General features: G+C 43.1%; 5 protein-coding genes across 5 annotated transcripts; 3 read left to right on the plus strand and 2 right to left on the minus strand.

Moving 5' to 3' along the window:
- Window positions 1-504: 504 nt before the first annotated feature.
- On the minus strand, window positions 505-1,767 carry J4E79_005269 (uncharacterized protein; the record flags this gene model as incomplete). The annotated part of the gene is made up of 3 exons (XM_049354147.1): window positions 505-663; window positions 717-1,358; window positions 1,480-1,767. The coding sequence occupies 3 exons, from the start codon at window positions 1,765-1,767 to the stop codon at window positions 505-507; spliced, it is 1,089 nt and encodes a 362-aa protein (XP_049211767.1).
- A 1,190-nt stretch (window positions 1,768-2,957) lies between these two features.
- On the plus strand, window positions 2,958-4,319 carry J4E79_005270 (uncharacterized protein; the record flags this gene model as incomplete). Its single annotated transcript, XM_049354148.1, has 2 exons — window positions 2,958-3,006; window positions 3,052-4,319. 2 exons carry the CDS (start codon window positions 2,958-2,960, stop codon window positions 4,317-4,319), a joined length of 1,317 nt encoding a protein of 438 aa, XP_049211768.1.
- A 1,615-nt stretch (window positions 4,320-5,934) lies between these two features.
- On the plus strand, window positions 5,935-7,597 carry J4E79_005271 (uncharacterized protein; the record flags this gene model as incomplete). The annotated part of the gene is made up of 2 exons (XM_049354149.1): window positions 5,935-6,015; window positions 6,068-7,597. The coding sequence occupies 2 exons, from the start codon at window positions 5,935-5,937 to the stop codon at window positions 7,595-7,597; spliced, it is 1,611 nt and encodes a 536-aa protein (XP_049211769.1).
- Window positions 7,598-10,725: 3,128 nt separating this feature from the next.
- Window positions 10,726-11,578, minus strand: J4E79_005272 (uncharacterized protein; the record flags this gene model as incomplete). Its single annotated transcript, XM_049354150.1, has 3 exons — window positions 10,726-11,091; window positions 11,149-11,310; window positions 11,369-11,578. The coding sequence occupies 3 exons, from the start codon at window positions 11,576-11,578 to the stop codon at window positions 10,726-10,728; spliced, it is 738 nt and encodes a 245-aa protein (XP_049211770.1).
- A 1,891-nt stretch (window positions 11,579-13,469) lies between these two features.
- J4E79_005273 (uncharacterized protein) lies at window positions 13,470-13,771 on the plus strand (the record flags this gene model as incomplete). Its single annotated transcript, XM_049354151.1, has 1 exon — window positions 13,470-13,771. A coding segment is annotated over one exon (302 nt), but the record flags the coding sequence as incomplete, so codon positions are not given.
- Window positions 13,772-18,806: the final 5,035 nt, after the last annotated feature.

Below are 18,806 nucleotides of genomic sequence, written 5' to 3' on the forward strand. Positions count from 1 at the left end.
TGTCTTACAGATAGGCGTCAGGGGCGTCAAAAAGACATGGCAGGACATACAGGTTTAGCATGCAATCACCGGTTTCTGTCCGTACCCGGGCGTTCATCCCCACATTCTTCGACCCAAGTTTGAGGCCAGTAGCGTCATAAACTAAAAGTGGTTCTCGTTTTGGAGTATACACAATGGAAACAGTCGGGGTTTACTCGCTGCCCAAGCTGATGTAGCTTTCAAGGTCCAATTTCACCCCACAACTAGTTCTAGATGTATCCCGACATACGTGTTTATTGATGATACGGATTTAATGGCAGAGGGCTTGATAGTGCATGATGTGGTGTGATAAGACAACTTCTTTGACGTAAACACATGTTTATTGGTATGCTACCTTTGCCGTCTACATGCAAAGAAAAGCCAAGGAAAACATGACTTCCTGGTGGGCCGAAGCAATCTTAGCGAGTGAGAGTAAACAAAGAAAGACAAGGAAACGACCCGCTCAGCCACTGAACACTTCTCCGCCTAATGCGCCTTATGATCCGTTGGAATGACACCCGCTCTTGCGTACACTTCATCGTACTTACCCCTGACGAAGTCCTCAATCCTGATGGGCCCAAATTCTGGACCTACGGCGGGGTCGTAGCACGACTTCTTAGCCTCAATCATGTAGTCAGGGTTGCCCTACGAATCGTTAGCGGCTGCCTCACTTCCTGAATCTTGGTAGTTGAACTTACGTGGTACAAGTGCGCAATAGAGTGGCGGTCAGTACCAGAGAAGTTGAGTACCCGATGTACGTTCGAAAGGTACTTGCGGTTGGTCCAGCGTTCGAGCAGATTGCCAAGGTTGACAACAAAGGCGCCTTCCGTAGGCGGCACGTCGATCCAGGACTCAGACGGCGCGTCCCAGACTTCGAGACCGGGGTTGCCGTCTTGCAGGAGGAGAGTGACAAAGCCGAAGTCTTTGTGCTCGCCGTGGCCCTTCTGGCCGATGTCGTCCATCCGGGGTGGCTTCGGGTAATGGTTCATCTTGAAGTAGGTGATGGGCCCTTCAGTGAAGTGCTTGATGAACTCATTGGTCTCTTCGACATTGCCGTCTACCGACATGGAGACAGCTCGCAGCACTTCAACACTGAGGAAGTTGAGTTGCTCAAGGTAGTCCATGCAGACATCCTGGAAACCTTGTCCCAGGCTTTCGGGCCAGTAGTTCGGCCCGTGGGCGAACTTCCCAGCCACAACTTGCGGGTGGTCCCAAGATAGCTCAGGACCAACGTAGTAGCCCTCCTTGAGATCTGGCGCCGTATCTTCTTCCTTGTACTTTTGCGAAAGAAGAGTCTGGTAGCCCCGGTTGTGATCGTTCTGGCGCTGATCTAGCTTTGCCTATCAAGCTGTTAGCACGAATAATAAGATGTCTTAGAACTGCGTTAGCAAAGCATAGCAAGAAGGCTACATACTAGTAATAAGTTAGCAAGATATCTTAAGAGCTACTTGTGGCGGCTACTTTACCCTTCTCCTCTCGTGGAAGTGCGAAGAAGTCGGCAGAAGCCTTCAAAATGGCCTTCTGAGTCTCGAGAGATACCGGGTGGTTGATGATCTGGAAGAACCCATGCTCAACACAGGCCTCATGAAGCTCGCTGAGGCAGAACTTCACACGCTTCTCGTCTCCCGACAAGAAGTCACTGAAGTCGATGGTCTTGATGAGGCCAGGATCAGGCTTGTTTGCCCATGTTTTGATGACGCCCTGAGCTGTTGGCTCAGCCGATGAGGTCAGAACTTGAGTGTTGGCCATGTTGATTGGAGATGTGAATGGAGTGTAGAAGTGGAGATTGAATGAAGTACGTCAAAGCTTGTTTCTGATACACAGATACACCTTATGTTTTCCTATGGATCATTCATGTTATATGAAAGCTCAGACATGACGGTGACGTCAATAGTAAGTCAATACCAGTACAATCTGCGCCAGCGTATTCCAAACCGGATCGTTGCAAGCCGTATGAAGCTCATGTGTCTCACTTCCACGTCATTCTGCACCAGTGAAGCAGTCTCGACGTATGCTAGAGCTAGGCAGTGCGAATTCGGCATGCATGTGTTACCGAAATAAAGGGTGGAAGCGCCTCAATCTCATGCTTCCAATAGCATGTAGGCATGATGAGGCAGTTTGGGTGATGATTGCGCGAGACGCTGATGATGCATGGTATCGACGATCCACAGTATCACCCGGTGCCATGTCAAACCAAAGGAGATGCATACGCGTCGAGTGCTGATGAGGAGTCGATAATCGTGTAACCGATCTGCTCATCATGCTCGATGCCACCGAAAGGCGCTACGTACCTTCTCCCAACCGACGTCCCCATGGGGAACGAATCCATGGATGTACGAAAGATGCATGCGGCAGCCGCACGCTAGATTACTGCGGATACGCCCGACCATGGTTCATCTTCCTGTATGCGAGATCAATTAATTTATGCTAATCCTGGCAAGCACGCCAGCATCACGAGGTGCACGTTGGCCACTGTTTGGTTGACTCGGCGGTTACACCAGATTCTACGGGGCGGCCGAGTCGCTCATGCAGCAGCTATAGTCCTTTGAGATATTTGGTGCAATGCAAGCCAGCCGTAATGCTGACATGCAAGGCCCGGATTCAAGTGCTTATGGCGGTACTAGGTCGACATTTTGGCGTTCCGTCTTCCAAGGTTTCACCACAACCGGTGGGTTCACGTTACACAAGCGTCTCTGGCGTCAAACCTCACGACAAGTGCGGAGAATCTCACCTGCATCGCTATCATCGCTAGATTAGGCCACTACTTTCAATCAGTGGGGAGGTTGATCAGTGATTCCATACTGCGCCATTGAACTCATTTAAACAGGAGTCCATCAGATGTGCTTCTCCATCCATGATCAAGAAGCTTCACCGACTTCAGTCTTCAATCATAACATAATTTTGATCTAACCATCACCCATCATTCACTTCCTCCAACCATGGGTTCAATCGACACATTGGAGTCCTCTGTCACGAGGGCCACCATGTGTAAGAAATGCACCAATGGCAACAAAGTCACTATCGACTTTCCAGATGGGAGCTTCACCTTCCACTCTCAGTGGCTCCGTGATGCTCGTTTCGACAACGGTGCAGCCCGGAATGCCGAGACAGCAATGTGCCAGCAGCCGCTCCAACTCGCCCAAGTCGAGAAGGTTCGCACTTCAAGCTATGGTCTCAAGGAAACGCTTGACATCAGCTGGAAGGATGGAGTCAATACTCAGATCCCGCTTCCTTGGCTTCGTGTCATGGCGCCTCTGGTAGCTGCTCCAGCCGACGACCTTACCGCTTCGCCAGCCCAAGCCGAAGTCAAAGGTTGGACAGTTGACAGTCTGCATATCCCAGAGGTATCCTACTCGAAACTGTTCGCTGGAGAGCTCGAGCCCAAGGATCTTGAGGAAACCATTCTTTCCATCATCGACCGAATTCTGGGCTCCTCCGCGCCCGGTATTGTGAAGATCGTGGATCTTCCCGCTCCGAACATGGAAGAAGAGCACAGCCACAAGAAAAACATCAACACCCAAGTCCTCAAACGTCTTTTTGGTGCTGTCTTCGTCCACCCAATTCGCGGTGCCGATCAGACTTTCAACGTATCGAGCCACTCCGGCGATGCCAATCGCAAGATTGGACTACCCAATTACGACACCACCCAAATTCTTCTGCCGCACACTGACCATGCCTTCTACGACAACCCCATCCAAGTCCAGGGATTCTACGGCCTCGAAGGTACCAGTGAGAACACGTGGATCTCGTCCCTTCAAGCGCTCGAGACGCTGCGCAGCGAGGACCCAGAGTCTTATCGCCACCTATGCAACGCTCCCGTAGCGTTCGGGCGTGTGTCCAAATTCTACGGCGAGCCGCTGTATCAAGCCACCACTGACACGGCTGTCACCATGCACCCAGGCTATCCAGATCGCGTGAAGCGCGTGCGCTGGCATCCGAACTTGACTGGCTACCTGTGCAGCCCGTATGCCGACTACAAAGCCCATCGGCTCGCGCATCAGAAGTTTGAGGAGATCATGAGGCGTCCAAGCCACCAACTCAAGATTGTGTTGAAGCCGGGAGACCTGTACGTCTGGGACAACTTCCGGCTCATGCATGGCCGAGAAAAGGTTCTGACCACGCCACGTACGGGTGTTGGCCAGACGGTGCCTGAGAATGTCGTTCATGACCGATACCGGGCGTTGTGCGTCAATATGCTCAAGGGGCATATTGATGGTGATTGGCTGTGCCATATGCCCATGCAGCAGCTGCGTGAGCTCGTCAAGCTTTTCCAGGGTGGCCAGGAAGACATCGGGAATTGAGAGTGCGCATTGAAGCTCGTAGAAAGATCGCTGAGGTATGCCTCTTCGGTCTAGATTGTGGAGATGAATCAAGCCCGGGCATGCAGTTACCCTGGTTCTTTTGAATTTAGTAGACTGACCTATACATTCTTTCACTACCACAATGCAAACGGTCCTCATTTGCTCGTGATCCATGGTGGTAGTGACGCGTCTTGGTTGACTCTGATCATTATCCGTTCTGAGCGATGGCTCCGTAGCTGCCGCATGGAATACCTTGGTACTCAAGAGTACTGTCTTGTTGTTAGCATTATGCGAGATGAAATGACTGCTACCTTAGCTTTAGGCGTCCCATGCGGAAGGTTTTGCACAAAGACCACCCGCTGGTCTAGCCTAAATGTTTCTCGGGTCCAATCTAGGAGCGACCTCCGTGAGGTGGTCATGCTGTAAATCGAATTAGGCCATGCATATGCCGAAGCGTCAACCCGCCATGAGATATGCAGGTGCGGCCTAAAGCGCGAACCGAGGCTTCGATGAATGCCATTTAGAGGCTTCCAAGGCAAGCGTAAACGACGATGAATGATCCGAGGTTTCCCATATCAGACTGACTTTGAGCGCTTGACTCAATGTAAGCTTCTGGAGTTCTGTCGTAACTCTGAACGATGGAGATGTGCGCTTCTCGCGAAATATCGATCAGGCTCAACAATGGGGCTCTGACAAGCGTTGGTGGACGTACGCGTACGCGAAAGCAGACTGTTGATAGTGGTGGCTGAGACATCGCGTTGTACTACATGCGTTGTCGTAGTACCTGCTCATGCAATGGAGGTTCGGACCGGAGCTTCGTCCCAGATGACTGGTCTGATTGCTGCAACCTAGCCTGGCGCGCAGACAGTCGACGATACCCCATCTGGTACCAATGTAGTTGCATATGGCGAGAAGGGAAGTAAGACAAGGACGCGACGCTAGTGGTGGGCCTTACTGTGTTACATGAACTTCTGGCCACGAGTCTAGAGTTCCTTTGTGTCGGTCGCGTAATCCTTGGAAAGTTCTGACATGCAGCATGCGGGGCGAAGTTAGAAACAGCAACGAGCAAGCTGGCTTGGCCAGCCATTTCGCGACCATTCTTCTTCTGGTCAAATACTAGCTTGATCAGGGCAAAGGCATGCGAAACACAAACTGCTTAGCTTGCTTGACGTGCTTGCGACATCTCTGCACGGCTTCCGCTGACCCCGGGCCGCACCGCATGAAGCTTGCACAGACGCCATAGCTTGGCTTTCAGGAAGATGCGTTTCGAGAGCAATGTGCATGTTACCAATGATCACGCTTCTCCTAGCCACATGCAAGTACGATCACCGTCGCACAACTACTTTCGACCGTGAACCGCAGTCTCACCGGGATGGTTAGTTCCGAGCTGTCAGATCGCTTGACAGTGAAGCGTAGCGTACGTTCAACTGATTGAACGCCATCTTTGCATAGGCGAGGAGTATCATCAGCACCTACCGCATTGTGCTGACGATCATGTCCGTTCTATGCATCGAGAGGAGCTTCATAGTAGCCGGGGAATGTTTTCGAAAAGACTTAAAAGGGAGGTCTCTTCAACCTTCGGCGACTCAAAAGCTCGACACAGCAATACTTCATCATGAGTCCTGCCATTACCCACGTCACCGACCCTACCGCAGATGCCCATATTTTGACCTCGCGTTCTGAAGAGGTCGAGAAGGTTAGGATGCCGATCTGCACCTGTGTAGGGGAGATTTCACTGACATTTGTAGTTGCTGGGCCAAGTCCAAGATCTGATCATCCCTTTCATCCACTCAGCAGACAACCACAAGTCTCCCAATGACCTTCCGAATGGTCACTCCAACGGAGTGAACAAGAAGGGGTTGCGCAAGGCATTGGTCGAGCAGCATGACCCGAGGGAGCTGCAAAGGCTTATGGCATTGAGCTTTCCCACTGCTGGGCTTCTTGAGGAGGGCTTCTTGGAGGAAGTCGAGAAAGTCCTTCGCTACTCTGTGAACACCTGGGATGCAGGTTTCATGAGCAAGCTCTACGGCTCCACCGACGCACCAGGTCTAGCAGCTGAACTAGTGTTGGCCTCTCTCAACACCCAGGTCCACACCTTTCAGGTGTCGCCTGCACTAGCCGTCATTGAGAAGTTCACCGCACGCGCTCTCGCGAACCTGTTCGGACTGAATGGGGCTTTCGCAGGCGGCGTAACCACCTCAGGAGGATCAGGCTCCAATGCAACTGCTATGCTAGTAGCACGTCATACTCTGTTCCCCGAGACGAAGCAGCTGGGCAACAGTGCTGGTGGGCTTCGACTGGCCGCTTTCACTTCAGCCAATGGTCATTACAGCATCGAAAAGGCTGGGTTGATGCTTGGTCTCGGCATGTCGTCGGTGTTTGCGGTCCCTGCCGATCCAACGACTCGTAGCATGGATCCGGCGGCGCTTCGGTCCTGTATTGAGAATGCCATCTCTGAAGGATTCACACCCTTCTTCTTGAACGCCACTGCCGGAACAACCGTTTTCGGCGCTTACGACAATCTTCGCCCACTCCATGCTATCTGCAAGGACTTCGGCATGTGGCTCCATGTTGATGCCTCTCTGGGTGGGCCCGCTGTTTTCAGTGCAAAGCACAAGTACAAACTTGACGGAAGTCATCTGGCCAACTCCATCACCATCAATCCACACAAGATGATGGGCGTACCCGCAACTTGTTCCTTCGTGCTCAGCGCGGATATACGTCAATTCCACACCAGCAACACATTACCCGCGAGCTATCTTTTCCACAGTGCTGATAGCTCGGAGGAAGTGTTTGACTTGGCTGATCTCACCATGCAGTGCGGACGTCGTGGCGATGCATTGAAGATGTACCTGAGTTGGATGTATCATGGCTACGAGGGCTATGCCAAGCAGGTTGACGCAGTCTTCAGTACCGCTGCATATCTTGCAAGGCTCGTGGAAGATCATCCAAATCTCGTTTTGATTAGCCCAAACCCGCCACCTTGCTGCCAAGTGTGCTTCTACTATGCAGAAGGAGGACGGTTGAGCGAGGATGCTGGTCGCAATGAGGAAGTTACGAAGCAAATAGCGGCGCAGCTCGTGCATCGGGGGTTCATGGTGGATTACGCTGGCGGAGATACCCGTGGCGCGTTCTTGCGACCAGTTGTCAGCAGGGGAACTGGCATCCAGAAGGTGGAAGAGCTGATCGAGGTCGTGGAGCAGATCGGATCCACTGTCTGGGAGAGCAATGTGGAGACCTTCATGGAGGACTCAACGGGTTCAGACGTTTCGCCCTAGCGTGGTAGTACTATTACCACTATTTCGCTTCAGTTTTCGGATTGATGATAGCGCACAATATCATTCGTTTGCCACATGCATCATCTGCAGTCCAATGTCAGCCGAGTTCCCGATCATCAAGGCGTGTATCAGCCAGTGATTTGACACAGCCCGACATGAAAGTACAGGTACTCTAAAGAGCATACATGGCTCATACCCACATACAGCATGCCGCCGTGAAGGAACCATTCGGCTGCAGGCCAATGTGGAAAATGATAACAGCCTGTAGTAGTCCAGAGCCCAGGGTGTTCTTGTCATGGTGCCAAAGATGTGACGGGCGTGTAACAAGTGCTTACCCCCGGTAGTGTGGCCTCAACGCCGGGCATCGTGTGGGTGTAGGAAAGGGGCTTGACCCATGGCGATGCCACCGAACTCGGGGCACGCGTGGCAGAAGCTGCATATGGGCAAGTAGATTAAATGAAGGGCGTAAATCTAAACGCCATGCTGTCTAGATGCAAATGCCTGCTTAGATTTTGATGTAACGTAAAAGTGCGGGTAATAAATAGGTTTGCGCGAGATATGCAGAGTCTGCGGGAAGAGCTAGCGCGGTTTTAGTGCGGGGCTATTACCTATATATACTAAAAAGTATTAGTATTATTTTAAGTACTATATAAGCTATAAGTAAGCTTAATAGTAAAGTAAGTAATAACTACTTTAATATAGCTAAAGTAAAGTTAAAACTTTTAAAGTTAAACTAGATTAAATATAAAAAAAAGATTTACTTACTAAATTTACTATTTTAAAGCTATTATATATTAGTATTATTAATTATATTATTAGAACTCTATTTAAAGAGAGAAGTACTATTATAGCGCTAGTCTAGATAGCTAATTAGATAGCGCTAAGCTACTAAGTAAGTAGCTCTATAACTACTAAAATTCTTATATAATTATACCTATTATATACTTCTTAAGCTATATTCTTATCTTAGTCTAACTCTAGACTATTAGTAATATATAGTAAATACACTAATTATATATATCTATCTTCTCTACTAGCTAACTCTATTATAAGATTATACTTTCTAGATTTTTCTTCTTAGTTAGCAAACTCTAATATAATATCTAATTAAGTGTAGATTATATATAGCCTATTATCTTATATTAGTTAGAGTTAGCTTAAGCTATTAAGTAAGCTTCTAGAGTTAGCTTAAGCTATAAGGCTAGTACTAAAATTTATAGATACATAGACTATATTTAATAGAATTTAATAGTAAAAGTTATAAACCTAATAAACTTAGAGATAGATAATAGGTATTAATATTATAGAAGAGAGCGTAGAGAGCTTTATAGCACGTAGTAAGATAGTAGAAAGATAGTAGAGAAGGTAGAAGAGGCAAAAATAGAGTAGAGAGTGTTACAGCAAGAAGAGAAAAGAGAGGTAAGAATAGAGGTATAGAACCTACGCTAATTTTAAAACGTAGTAGAATTCTATATAGTCGCTTAGAGGTTAGTCTATATTAAATCTTTTATGCTCTACAACGAAAAACTACTTCTACAGAAACAATACTTTCTTTGCTAACTTAGGTCGTTTAGCCTGTGCCTAAGCAGCACCTGTCTTCTCGTTGTTGCATTTCGTGGATACGCAGCCGTTAGCGTATCCACATCCACTGTAGGTCCCCGATCCGGGTTTGATACAATAATGGCTGATATCCACCTTGCCATTACCCTTGGTCGTGCTGCTCATGCCATCGCTCCTGCGAGTTGTCTCTATCTTGTTTGACAGTCCGTAAATCCAAAAATTGTCGTTACCCATAACGAGCGTTTGCTCCAGGAACGTAACGTTCGTGTCTATCGCACCAAAATTAGCCTCTTGCACTGAGCTTCGCAGACGTGGATGTCCGGCAGATAGAATAATCAAGATGACTTACAGTCCCATTCATACTTCAATCCCGTGCTACACACATCCGTCTCGGCAGGCGCACTGGTTCCTTGTGGCACGAAGCTGTAGTGACACTTTCCCTCAATGACATTGGTGATTGATGAATGGAAAGTAGCGTTGAAGTCGCGGATGCTGTAGCCTGGGCGACCGGACTGTGTAGAAATGCTCACGTCCCAGTATGTGTCCGCAAGATCGGGGCGGTCGTATTCGCTCTCTGCGACTGTCACGGCGGCCGAGCCGGCGAGCGCAAGCGCGAGGAAGGAGAAACGCATAGTCAATTGATTTAGGTTGTTGTGACTGAGGTGTGTTAAAATGCGCACGGGGCGAACTGTCTTATTTCTACAGCTGCACGGAAAAACACCTCTAGGCACCAGGGAGCTATACGAGCATGCCCCAGATAAACGGTACGCCTTACAAAAATCCTTTCGTGAACGGGCCGTGAGTGGGTCTCCCCGTCCTCGGTTCCTGAAGCTCGCTACACCTAATTGGTCGTGTAGACGGACCTGCATCTCCGACCTTCCCCATTCGGACATTCTAAAGTCGAGACCCTTTCAAGGTAAATTTGATGTGTATTTATATCGTGATGCTTAAGATGCGGTGAGTGTCTATGCATGTTGTCGTGAACGAGATATGGCAGTAGTATTCCATATGTATCTAAGTATTCGTATGTCCTCAATGCATCTCTCAATGGAATAGCAACCCGCAAACAATGGCCAGACGTACCACTATTTCAACTCTACCATGTCTTCCCATCTCTGCAATATTCCAAAAGGACCATGTCCATTCATGCAGGGTACCTCCATATAGCAGCCCTGATCGTACGAAGTTCGTCCAGGTGGGCCAGATCACGTTATGAGCATCGTTCAAGCTGCGGCGCAGCTGCCGCTTACGCAAGTGTTCGGCTTCTGACATGGCGTCGAGGCATCACAGGTCCATCCAGTGCATCTGTAGATCCAAGTTAGTTTTCCACGACTCGTCGCACACGTAAAGATCGCTCACCCCCAGTTGCACTGCGCGCTGCTGCAAACGCCATCGGGGCTCAAACATGTCAAGCCAGAGTTGCAATCTGTCGTATTACTGCATTTCGCACCTACGGCGCCGGTGGTCGGAGCTGCGCAGGCGCCGTTTACACACGTGTTTGGTTTCTGGCACGGCGACGAAGCACTACAGGTCCATCCGGTACATCTGAAAATTTTGGTTAGTAAGTCTCAAAAGCCAAAGGAAGGAGGATCTAACCCCCAATTACAAGCGGCTGTGCTGCAGACACCATCAGGTGCTAAGCATGTCATGCCAGAATTACAGTTCGTCGAGTCACTGCACTTCGCACCTTCGCCACCACCAGGTGGAGAGGCAGACGGTTTTGGTGAAGCAGAAGTCTGCATCTTTGTAGGAGCAGGAGTCGTTGGTGCTGCTCCAGCTTTTGTTGGCCATACGGCGCCATCCGCAGCATACTTCGTGTTGACGCGTCCTGTAAGCTGCCACTCCACACCCTTGATGACGTCGTTCTTGTTACCGTTGGGGTTCCCGTGGATGTTCGAGAAGGCGTCGATCATGATGTCGATAGACCCCGGCGACTGATGAACCGTGTTACTAAGTGATCTTGCGAAATAGTACTCGAGGAGATTACTTACAAGGACATATTTATCATCAAATGCGTCGCCAATGTACATAAGCATTTGCTTGCCAGTTTTGGGATCCTTAACAGTCGCCTCGAGACCACAGTACTTTTGCGTTGCTGCCTTCCAACCCGCTGGGTCCGAATTGTAGGTCTTGCCGCCCATCGCTTTTAGGGACTGAGCATCGTTCTCGTTAGTGACAATTCCAGAGATCTTGAAAAGGGTTGTTACCTACCACAGCAAAGACAGGATCGCTGTTATAGTACGTGTACGCACACCAACTCTTGCCGTTTGTCGAGTCTTGGCCGGCAGAGGCACGGTACCATGATCCAATACCGCTCTGTGGACCATCGAAGAAGTTCGAGGGAAGATTGACATTGTGGATGTCTGCGAGCGCGGACCCAATGAGAGCCGCAAGAGCGATGGGATAAGCAGGTGATGGCATGTTGGATTCGCTTGGAACTGTTTGTTGAAGCTTGTGAATGTTGATGATTCTGTCTGCAGCGCTCCAGCCTGTCTTTATACAACGCAGACGTCGACGTGACTATTCCCGCAGTGACCTCGATACTCTGTACCTTCTCCTGGTGCTCGATCGATGTAGGCACTAACTGAGCATATGAGGTGCACTAAGCTACACGAGGCTTAAGCTGAAGCTTGAACATCAGAGGTCACTGCATAGTAGTCCTGCAACTGCAGCCTAACTCGATTCATAACGGAATGAAGAGTCCGTGCTAGCGGGAAATCGATAGAACGGATGTTAGACTAGGCGTCCTGTGTATTTGCCTACAGTGGCATCCAAACATACAGCGGCAATGACGATCAAACAATCGAGACGCATCTGTTTTCCTTCCTGGGCCTAGCCGGGGCTATTTGAAGCCCCGACACCGAATTCATGCGCTAGAAGTGCATGCCGTACATGGTTCAACCTTCTGTTAGATCACCACAAGGAATAAACGATCTTCCATAATTTTCTTGCCAACACATTACGTATACACATGTGCCGAGGCATGGCTGCAAAATTGTGGGTTGAAGCGTGCCTCACGCGGCTTCTTGCAGTAGATCAAACCTTCACTTGTCCAAATCGGGCCGAACCGGACGTTAGTAGTCGGACGCTCCGAGATCGTGATCAACAAGACCCGAGTTCGAGAATACGAGCAACTTCGATTGGGTGACTTCATTCCTGATGAAACATGAGGAGCTTGCTACTACAGCCACAATCTACGTGCGAAGAAAGACGGCTGCATGCTATGGAGATGTCGCTGAGCTCATGAATATCTGCGAAGGACACCGAAAAGCTTAGCATCAGAAGCCTCTAATGTTTCTTGGTAGAAACATGCGAATACACACGAACGCATTATCTGCCTGAAAGTCTGAGGTGATCAAAACCAAACTCGCCTCTTGGATCTAGCGCAGATGATCGGTGTGACATGAAAAGCGGTAACCCTTAGGGTTCATTAGATCTATGAACTAGATATGAGTACGCCGGACCGACACAGTGTGCTGCCCTTTCAAGCAAGTATCAGTGTATAGTGAATATTGAAAATACGAGGGCGGTGACAGATAAAACTCTTCATCTCTTTAGCGGCTGTCGTCTATGGCACTTTCATGAATTCAATCGAAGTGAGAAGGTCGAATTGCAATGGAATTAAGAAAGCTACGTGCTTCCACTTGTTCACATAATGACATGATGATGAAAGACCGCTGCGACATCAGCGTCCGCAAAACCGGGGCAGTCATGGTCGTGCAAGAGGCAATGTTATCATATCAGCCTATTTTAGGGATACAGTCGGATAAGCTGCTCTAATATCTGACAGGCCAGTCCATGACAGCTGCACGGACGTACTTAGGCTCATGACTGACGCGTCATGTCTAAGTTGCACGCTTTGGGCCATGGTATAACAGTGCGATGTCATAGTATAATAGTGGCGGTCAACGAACTCAGCACGAGGCTGTGTACAGGCAACGTATGCAGGCAGTGACACCGGGCCGCTTGACGCCCATTGATGTGGCAGAGAACAAGAGCTGCTCTGGTGCTTGAGCAGTTGATCGGACCAAACATTACGATGGAGCATCATCAGACGCGAGGCGTAAGAAGCAGGATGCAATCGGTCCTTTGCCGGGATCTCGTATATCTGTAAGACAACTGTTAGAAGGCGATGCAAAAGCATATATAAGCCCACTAAGTCTCTGTCCCCAAGCTTATCAAAGTCCTCAACATTCGATACGGTTGTTCCACTACCCTCCATCGCTGTCGCATATCCGAGTGCCTTGTTCAAGTGAGTCAAAAGGACAGCCTGGGATCAATATGTACTGATACCTATCCTAGCATACCCAACATGGTCAAATCACTCCTCCTAGCCATCTACGCCACGACTGGTACCCAAGCCCTCTGGCTAGCTGCCGTAAACATGGATTACGGCTCAGCTGTCGGCACTGCGATATTTAGTTCCCCGTATTGCCAAGTCGGTAAGGGCAATACTGAAGCAGAAGCCCTCTCCAAAGCCAGCAACACCGTAGGTGGCACTGCAATCATTGCTGGTGGTCACTGCGATCAGCTTCCGTACCAACATACCAACCAGCTTGGCGGATTCTGGGACGATTACGGAACGATCAATTATGAGGATGACAACTGGCATTGGTATTGCAATCCTGGCCACACGAACAGGAACTCATGCGACGCCGGGAATGGATCGCCGAAGAAGAAGAGAGCAGTGAAGCTCACTGCTTAGCTCTCAGGCGACGCTAAGTATTGTATCGGAGATCTTTCAAAGGGCGTGGTGAAATGTAAAAGAGCTTAGAGACCACGTATCCATGTGGCATGGAGGACCTCTGGCTAATTTTATGAGAGCGTCTCTGTTCAACACAGCAGTTATGTAGTCACCCATTCTACTTCTTGTCAACATGAGTCATGGAAGCCTGTATCTGCCAGCCTCGCATTGCATCGTCTTAGGGTGACTACGTTCCTGCTTTAGGATCAACAGATCTTGAGACTGCTTAGACGCGAGAACGAAGTGGATATTTTCGACCACTGCGCTGTCGCTGTTGAAAGTCCGTATGGGACATACTGCCCTCCGAGCACCGTGGGCTCCAGTGTAACAACACCCGCCATTAACACGCTTCTTTCCTGATGATCCGCGCGTTGCCGAACGTCCCAGTGCAGTTGCTCGAGTTCAAGTTTGGTCATTGTGGGTTGTGCGGCTTTGCGTGCGACGGGGTCTGGGGCTCACCGCCGCCTTCGATTCGGCGGACTGAATCAGGGGAGTGCAGCGTGTCATCATCTTGGCAGGGCGAAGGAGAGGAAAATAGTATCTCGCGTTCGTAAAATTAAATGTGAAGGAACTTCTCCCCATTACACAGAGACGCATGTCGCCTGTAGAATTAACAAATCTAAACCAGCGTATTTGTAGGTAGGTCCGTGTGCCGTTTAGCAGCTAACTTTAGATACAAAGATAGAGCTCTTACCTAAACTATAGAGATTAACAAGCTACTAATTGTTCTAACCTTGCAATTTATCTTGCTTTATAGTCTCTAACTAAAATTTTCTATAAAGGCATAGTAACTTAATAGTACTTAGAAGACTAAGTTTTAGAGAAAGTTCTATAGTATATAATATATTAGAAGAGATACCTACTTTAGTTAAATAGTTATAGTATATAGAAGAATTAACTAAAGTAGATAAGTTGTATTCTAAATCTAAGATATAGTAACTAATATAATTATTAGGTTCTATATTTAATACACTATAGTATAGATTTAGTACTCTTATTTAGGTAGTTCTAAGATAGTATTAATACTATACTAGTGTATAAGGTATTCTTATATAAATTAGAATTATAAGATTATCTACTACCTTATCTTTTACTTATACTTATTAGTATTAGACTTTAGTATAATACTTTAGATAATAGAATCTCTTTATAATAGAACTCTTTTCTACTAAACTAATATTTATATACTTTCTTACTTATACTAATTACTTTACGTTCTTATAGTAATATATTTTTATACTTTCTAATACTTATATAAATAGTAAAGTTTATAAAAATATATTTTACTATATAGTATAAAAAGTAGTTAGTATACGTTAATATAATATATATAGTAATAATAACTATAATAAATATAATAAGTATAGACTTAGCTCTTTTCTTTAAGTTAGCTAGAACTATAATAGTAGTTGTATTTAGGCTAACTACGTTCTTACTACTAAGTAATATTAGATAAGATAATTGCGTAGATAAAGTAACTACTTAGAAATACTAGAAAATAGTAATTTAACTAATACTTAGAATAGTAGTATTAGAAGTATAATAAAATACTAGGCTAGCTAGATTAATATAATACTATAATAGTATATTTAGAATATATACTAGTGTAGAACTATAGTTTAATAAAACTAATAACTTAATAAAGTATTATAGTAAGTAAAACGCTAAGCTATACTAACTATAAAGGTATTTAGAAAGTATTCTCTACTATTAAGTAAAGAGTATTAAACACTATTAAGTATTAAGAACTTATCTTTTAATTATATAATCTTAAGAGAATAATATCTATTTAGTATTTAAGCTATTAAGTAAAGAAGTATTAGCTTCTTTATAAGTTATTTAGAACTATAATAACTACTAAAGAAATAGAAAAAGCGTAAGATATTAAGAGATCTAGTAATTCTCTTTTTTAAGTATTTATTTACTACTTCTTTAACTACTTTAATACTAAAAATACTAACCTCTAGAACTATCTCTAAAGTAGAGAGTATATTATTATTTATAATAGTAACTAATAGTATAGTCTTTATAGTTTACTCTAGATATACTACTTTAGTTTTTACTAGTAATAACGTTACTAAGTTTCTTAAAAACTATAACTAATAAGCTAATAATAGAGGTCTCTCTAATAAGATAAGAGTCTCTATTCTTCTAGATTATATTAGTAATAAGAATTACTCTATTACTTATATTATTAAGCTCTTTACTAGTTATAAGAAGAAGAACTAGGCTAAGCTTAAGGTAAATATAAAAAAATACTAAATAAATAAGAATATAGCTATTAAGATAGATAAGCGCTTATACTTATAAGCTTTTATTTATAAGTATATAAATAATCTACTTAGTCTTACTAAGTATTATACTTACTTTTACGTAATAGTAGAAGCTTATATTACTAATAAGTAAGTTCTATAAAAAAAACTTAGCTTTCTTTTCTACTATAAACTTCTAAAGTATAATAAGTAAATAGTTACTTTTATAATACTTAATACTTCTAAAAGTAATAATTAGGCTAAGTACTATATAGATAAGATTTATACTTTTCTTAAGAAATACTATAAAAAGAATAACACTATTAATAATATATATACCTAGAAATATAGTAGTATAGATACTAAAATAAAATATATTATACTTACTAATAAGCGCGCTACTTTTAACCTAGAGAAGGTAAAAAGTATTATTACTAATCTTAAGAAGTAATAGAAGAAGTAAGAATCTTTACTTTTTTTTAATATAGATTCTAAGGTAGAATAACTTATAACTTTACTAAATAGACTAAAGCTTAATATAAATATAGTTTATTTCTTTATAGTCTACTTATTAGTTACTCTAATCTTTAAAAACCTTTATAATACTTTATACTTTATAAACTATATAACTAAAAAAGAGCTCTCTATTAAGAGAAATAATAGTTCTTTTATTACTAAAGTACCTAGAAATATAGCTTCTAAGAGAAGAACTATTTAGTATAAAAAGACTAAGTATACTAATACTTACTATATATATAATAAGAAAAGTTATAAGATTACTAATTATAAACTCTATAATAACTTCTATAATCTAAGTTAGATTAGTTACTATTAGAATAGTAAGTGTAAGTAAGAAACGTACTATTTTAGCCTACTCTATAATTACCTTAACTAAATCTCTAGTGCTTTTTTATTAACTTATAAGCTTAAATAGCTTAGGTCTAAGATTAAGAAGTATTTTAATATTACTAATAATATAATAAAATAGTTTATATCTAGTATTCTTTCTAAGAAGTTTAAGAGAGACTTTTACTCTAAGTATATTCTTAAGTAATTAAACTTAGCTAATATAATTACTTACTTAGACTATTACGTTAGTTATAAGAATACTTAATAGTAGTTTATCTAGTTTTAGAAAGATATTAAGTACTCTAAGAAGACTTAGCTACTTAATAATATTAATTCTAATAGTATTATTATAAGTAGTAAGAATACTACTTTTCTTTATAGCGCTAAAGGTAATACTATTAGATACCTAAATAAGAGTATTCTTAGTAACTTTAATTAAGTTTGTAATAGCTATATTAAGAAAAGAAGTAGACTCTCTAAGTAATTATAAAGCTCTTAGCTATTACTTAAGAAGAATATAATTAGATAGATTTCTAACTTATAGATATTAGATACTACTATAATACTAGAGAATAGTTAGTAAGAATAGCTATTTCTTCTATAAGCTTCTAATACACTATTTATAGTTATATATCTATCTACTAATATCTATATTAATAATAGTATATTAGCTAATTCTAGATATTTATTATAAGGCTATAAGAAGAAGGTAGTTAAGTTCTTAGACACACTTTCTAATCTAGAACTTAAGAAGCTTATTAAAGAATAACCTAATTATATTATAATAGCGCTTCTAAGTTAGAAAGTATAAGAAGTAATAGTTTCTAACCTAATTAGTTAGAATAATATTACTAATTAATTACGTAATCTTCTAAAGAAGAATAGTATTAGTATAAATAGTATTAGAATAGTAAATAGCTTTAAGGCTAGCTATAGTATAGATTTTAGATAGGCTCTATTTTTATCTAAAATCTATATACTCTTCTACGCTTCTACGCTTTACTATTACGCCTTCTATAAATACTTATTATAACCTCTACTAACTATATAGTTATATTAATATAATACTAATACCTCTTATAATACTATTAATATATACTACTTAAATATATAAACTTAATATAAAGTTACTAGTTATAGTAACTTATAGAGTAATACTTTTAACTATATATCTACTAAAGCTATATATAAAGTATAGTAACGCGCTAAACACGCGTTTATATAAATAGACCTACTAGAGACCTAAGTTTATATTTATAGTAATTCTATTAAATACCTTATTAATATAGGCGTGTAGATAAATATTCTTTATCTTAGTGTAGCGTGTGCGCTAAAGATACTATATAAACTCTAAATATAGAAGCTTAGTAACCTACTATAAAAAGTTATCTCTACTAATAGTAGCTATAAGCTATTTATTAGTACTATATTTAATATCTCTATATGTATTAGTACTATAGTTATTTATACTACCTTCTATATTATTATAAACCTTATATACTTAGCTATACCTAGAGAACTATAGTATATAGTATTATATATTAGAATATAATATAACACGTTTAGTAAAGTGTAATATTAGATTTAGTCTAAAGATAGAACTAAGTTAGTTTTCTTTATTATCTTAGACTCTAAGCTTATATATCTATTCTTTACTATAAACTATAAATAAAGAGATAAGAATAATAATACTATAAAATATATATAAGTTAGCACTATAACTAACTCTACTTTAGAGCTACCTTAAGATTTTTCTATAGTTTAGTACTTATACTAAAAAGTGTAGTATAATCTAATATATAGT

The sequence above is a fragment of the Alternaria viburni genome, assembly GCF_023758015.1.
Source record: "Alternaria viburni strain BMP 2772 chromosome Unknown scaffold_9, whole genome shotgun sequence".
NCBI lineage: Eukaryota > Fungi > Ascomycota > Dothideomycetes > Pleosporales > Pleosporaceae > Alternaria > Alternaria viburni.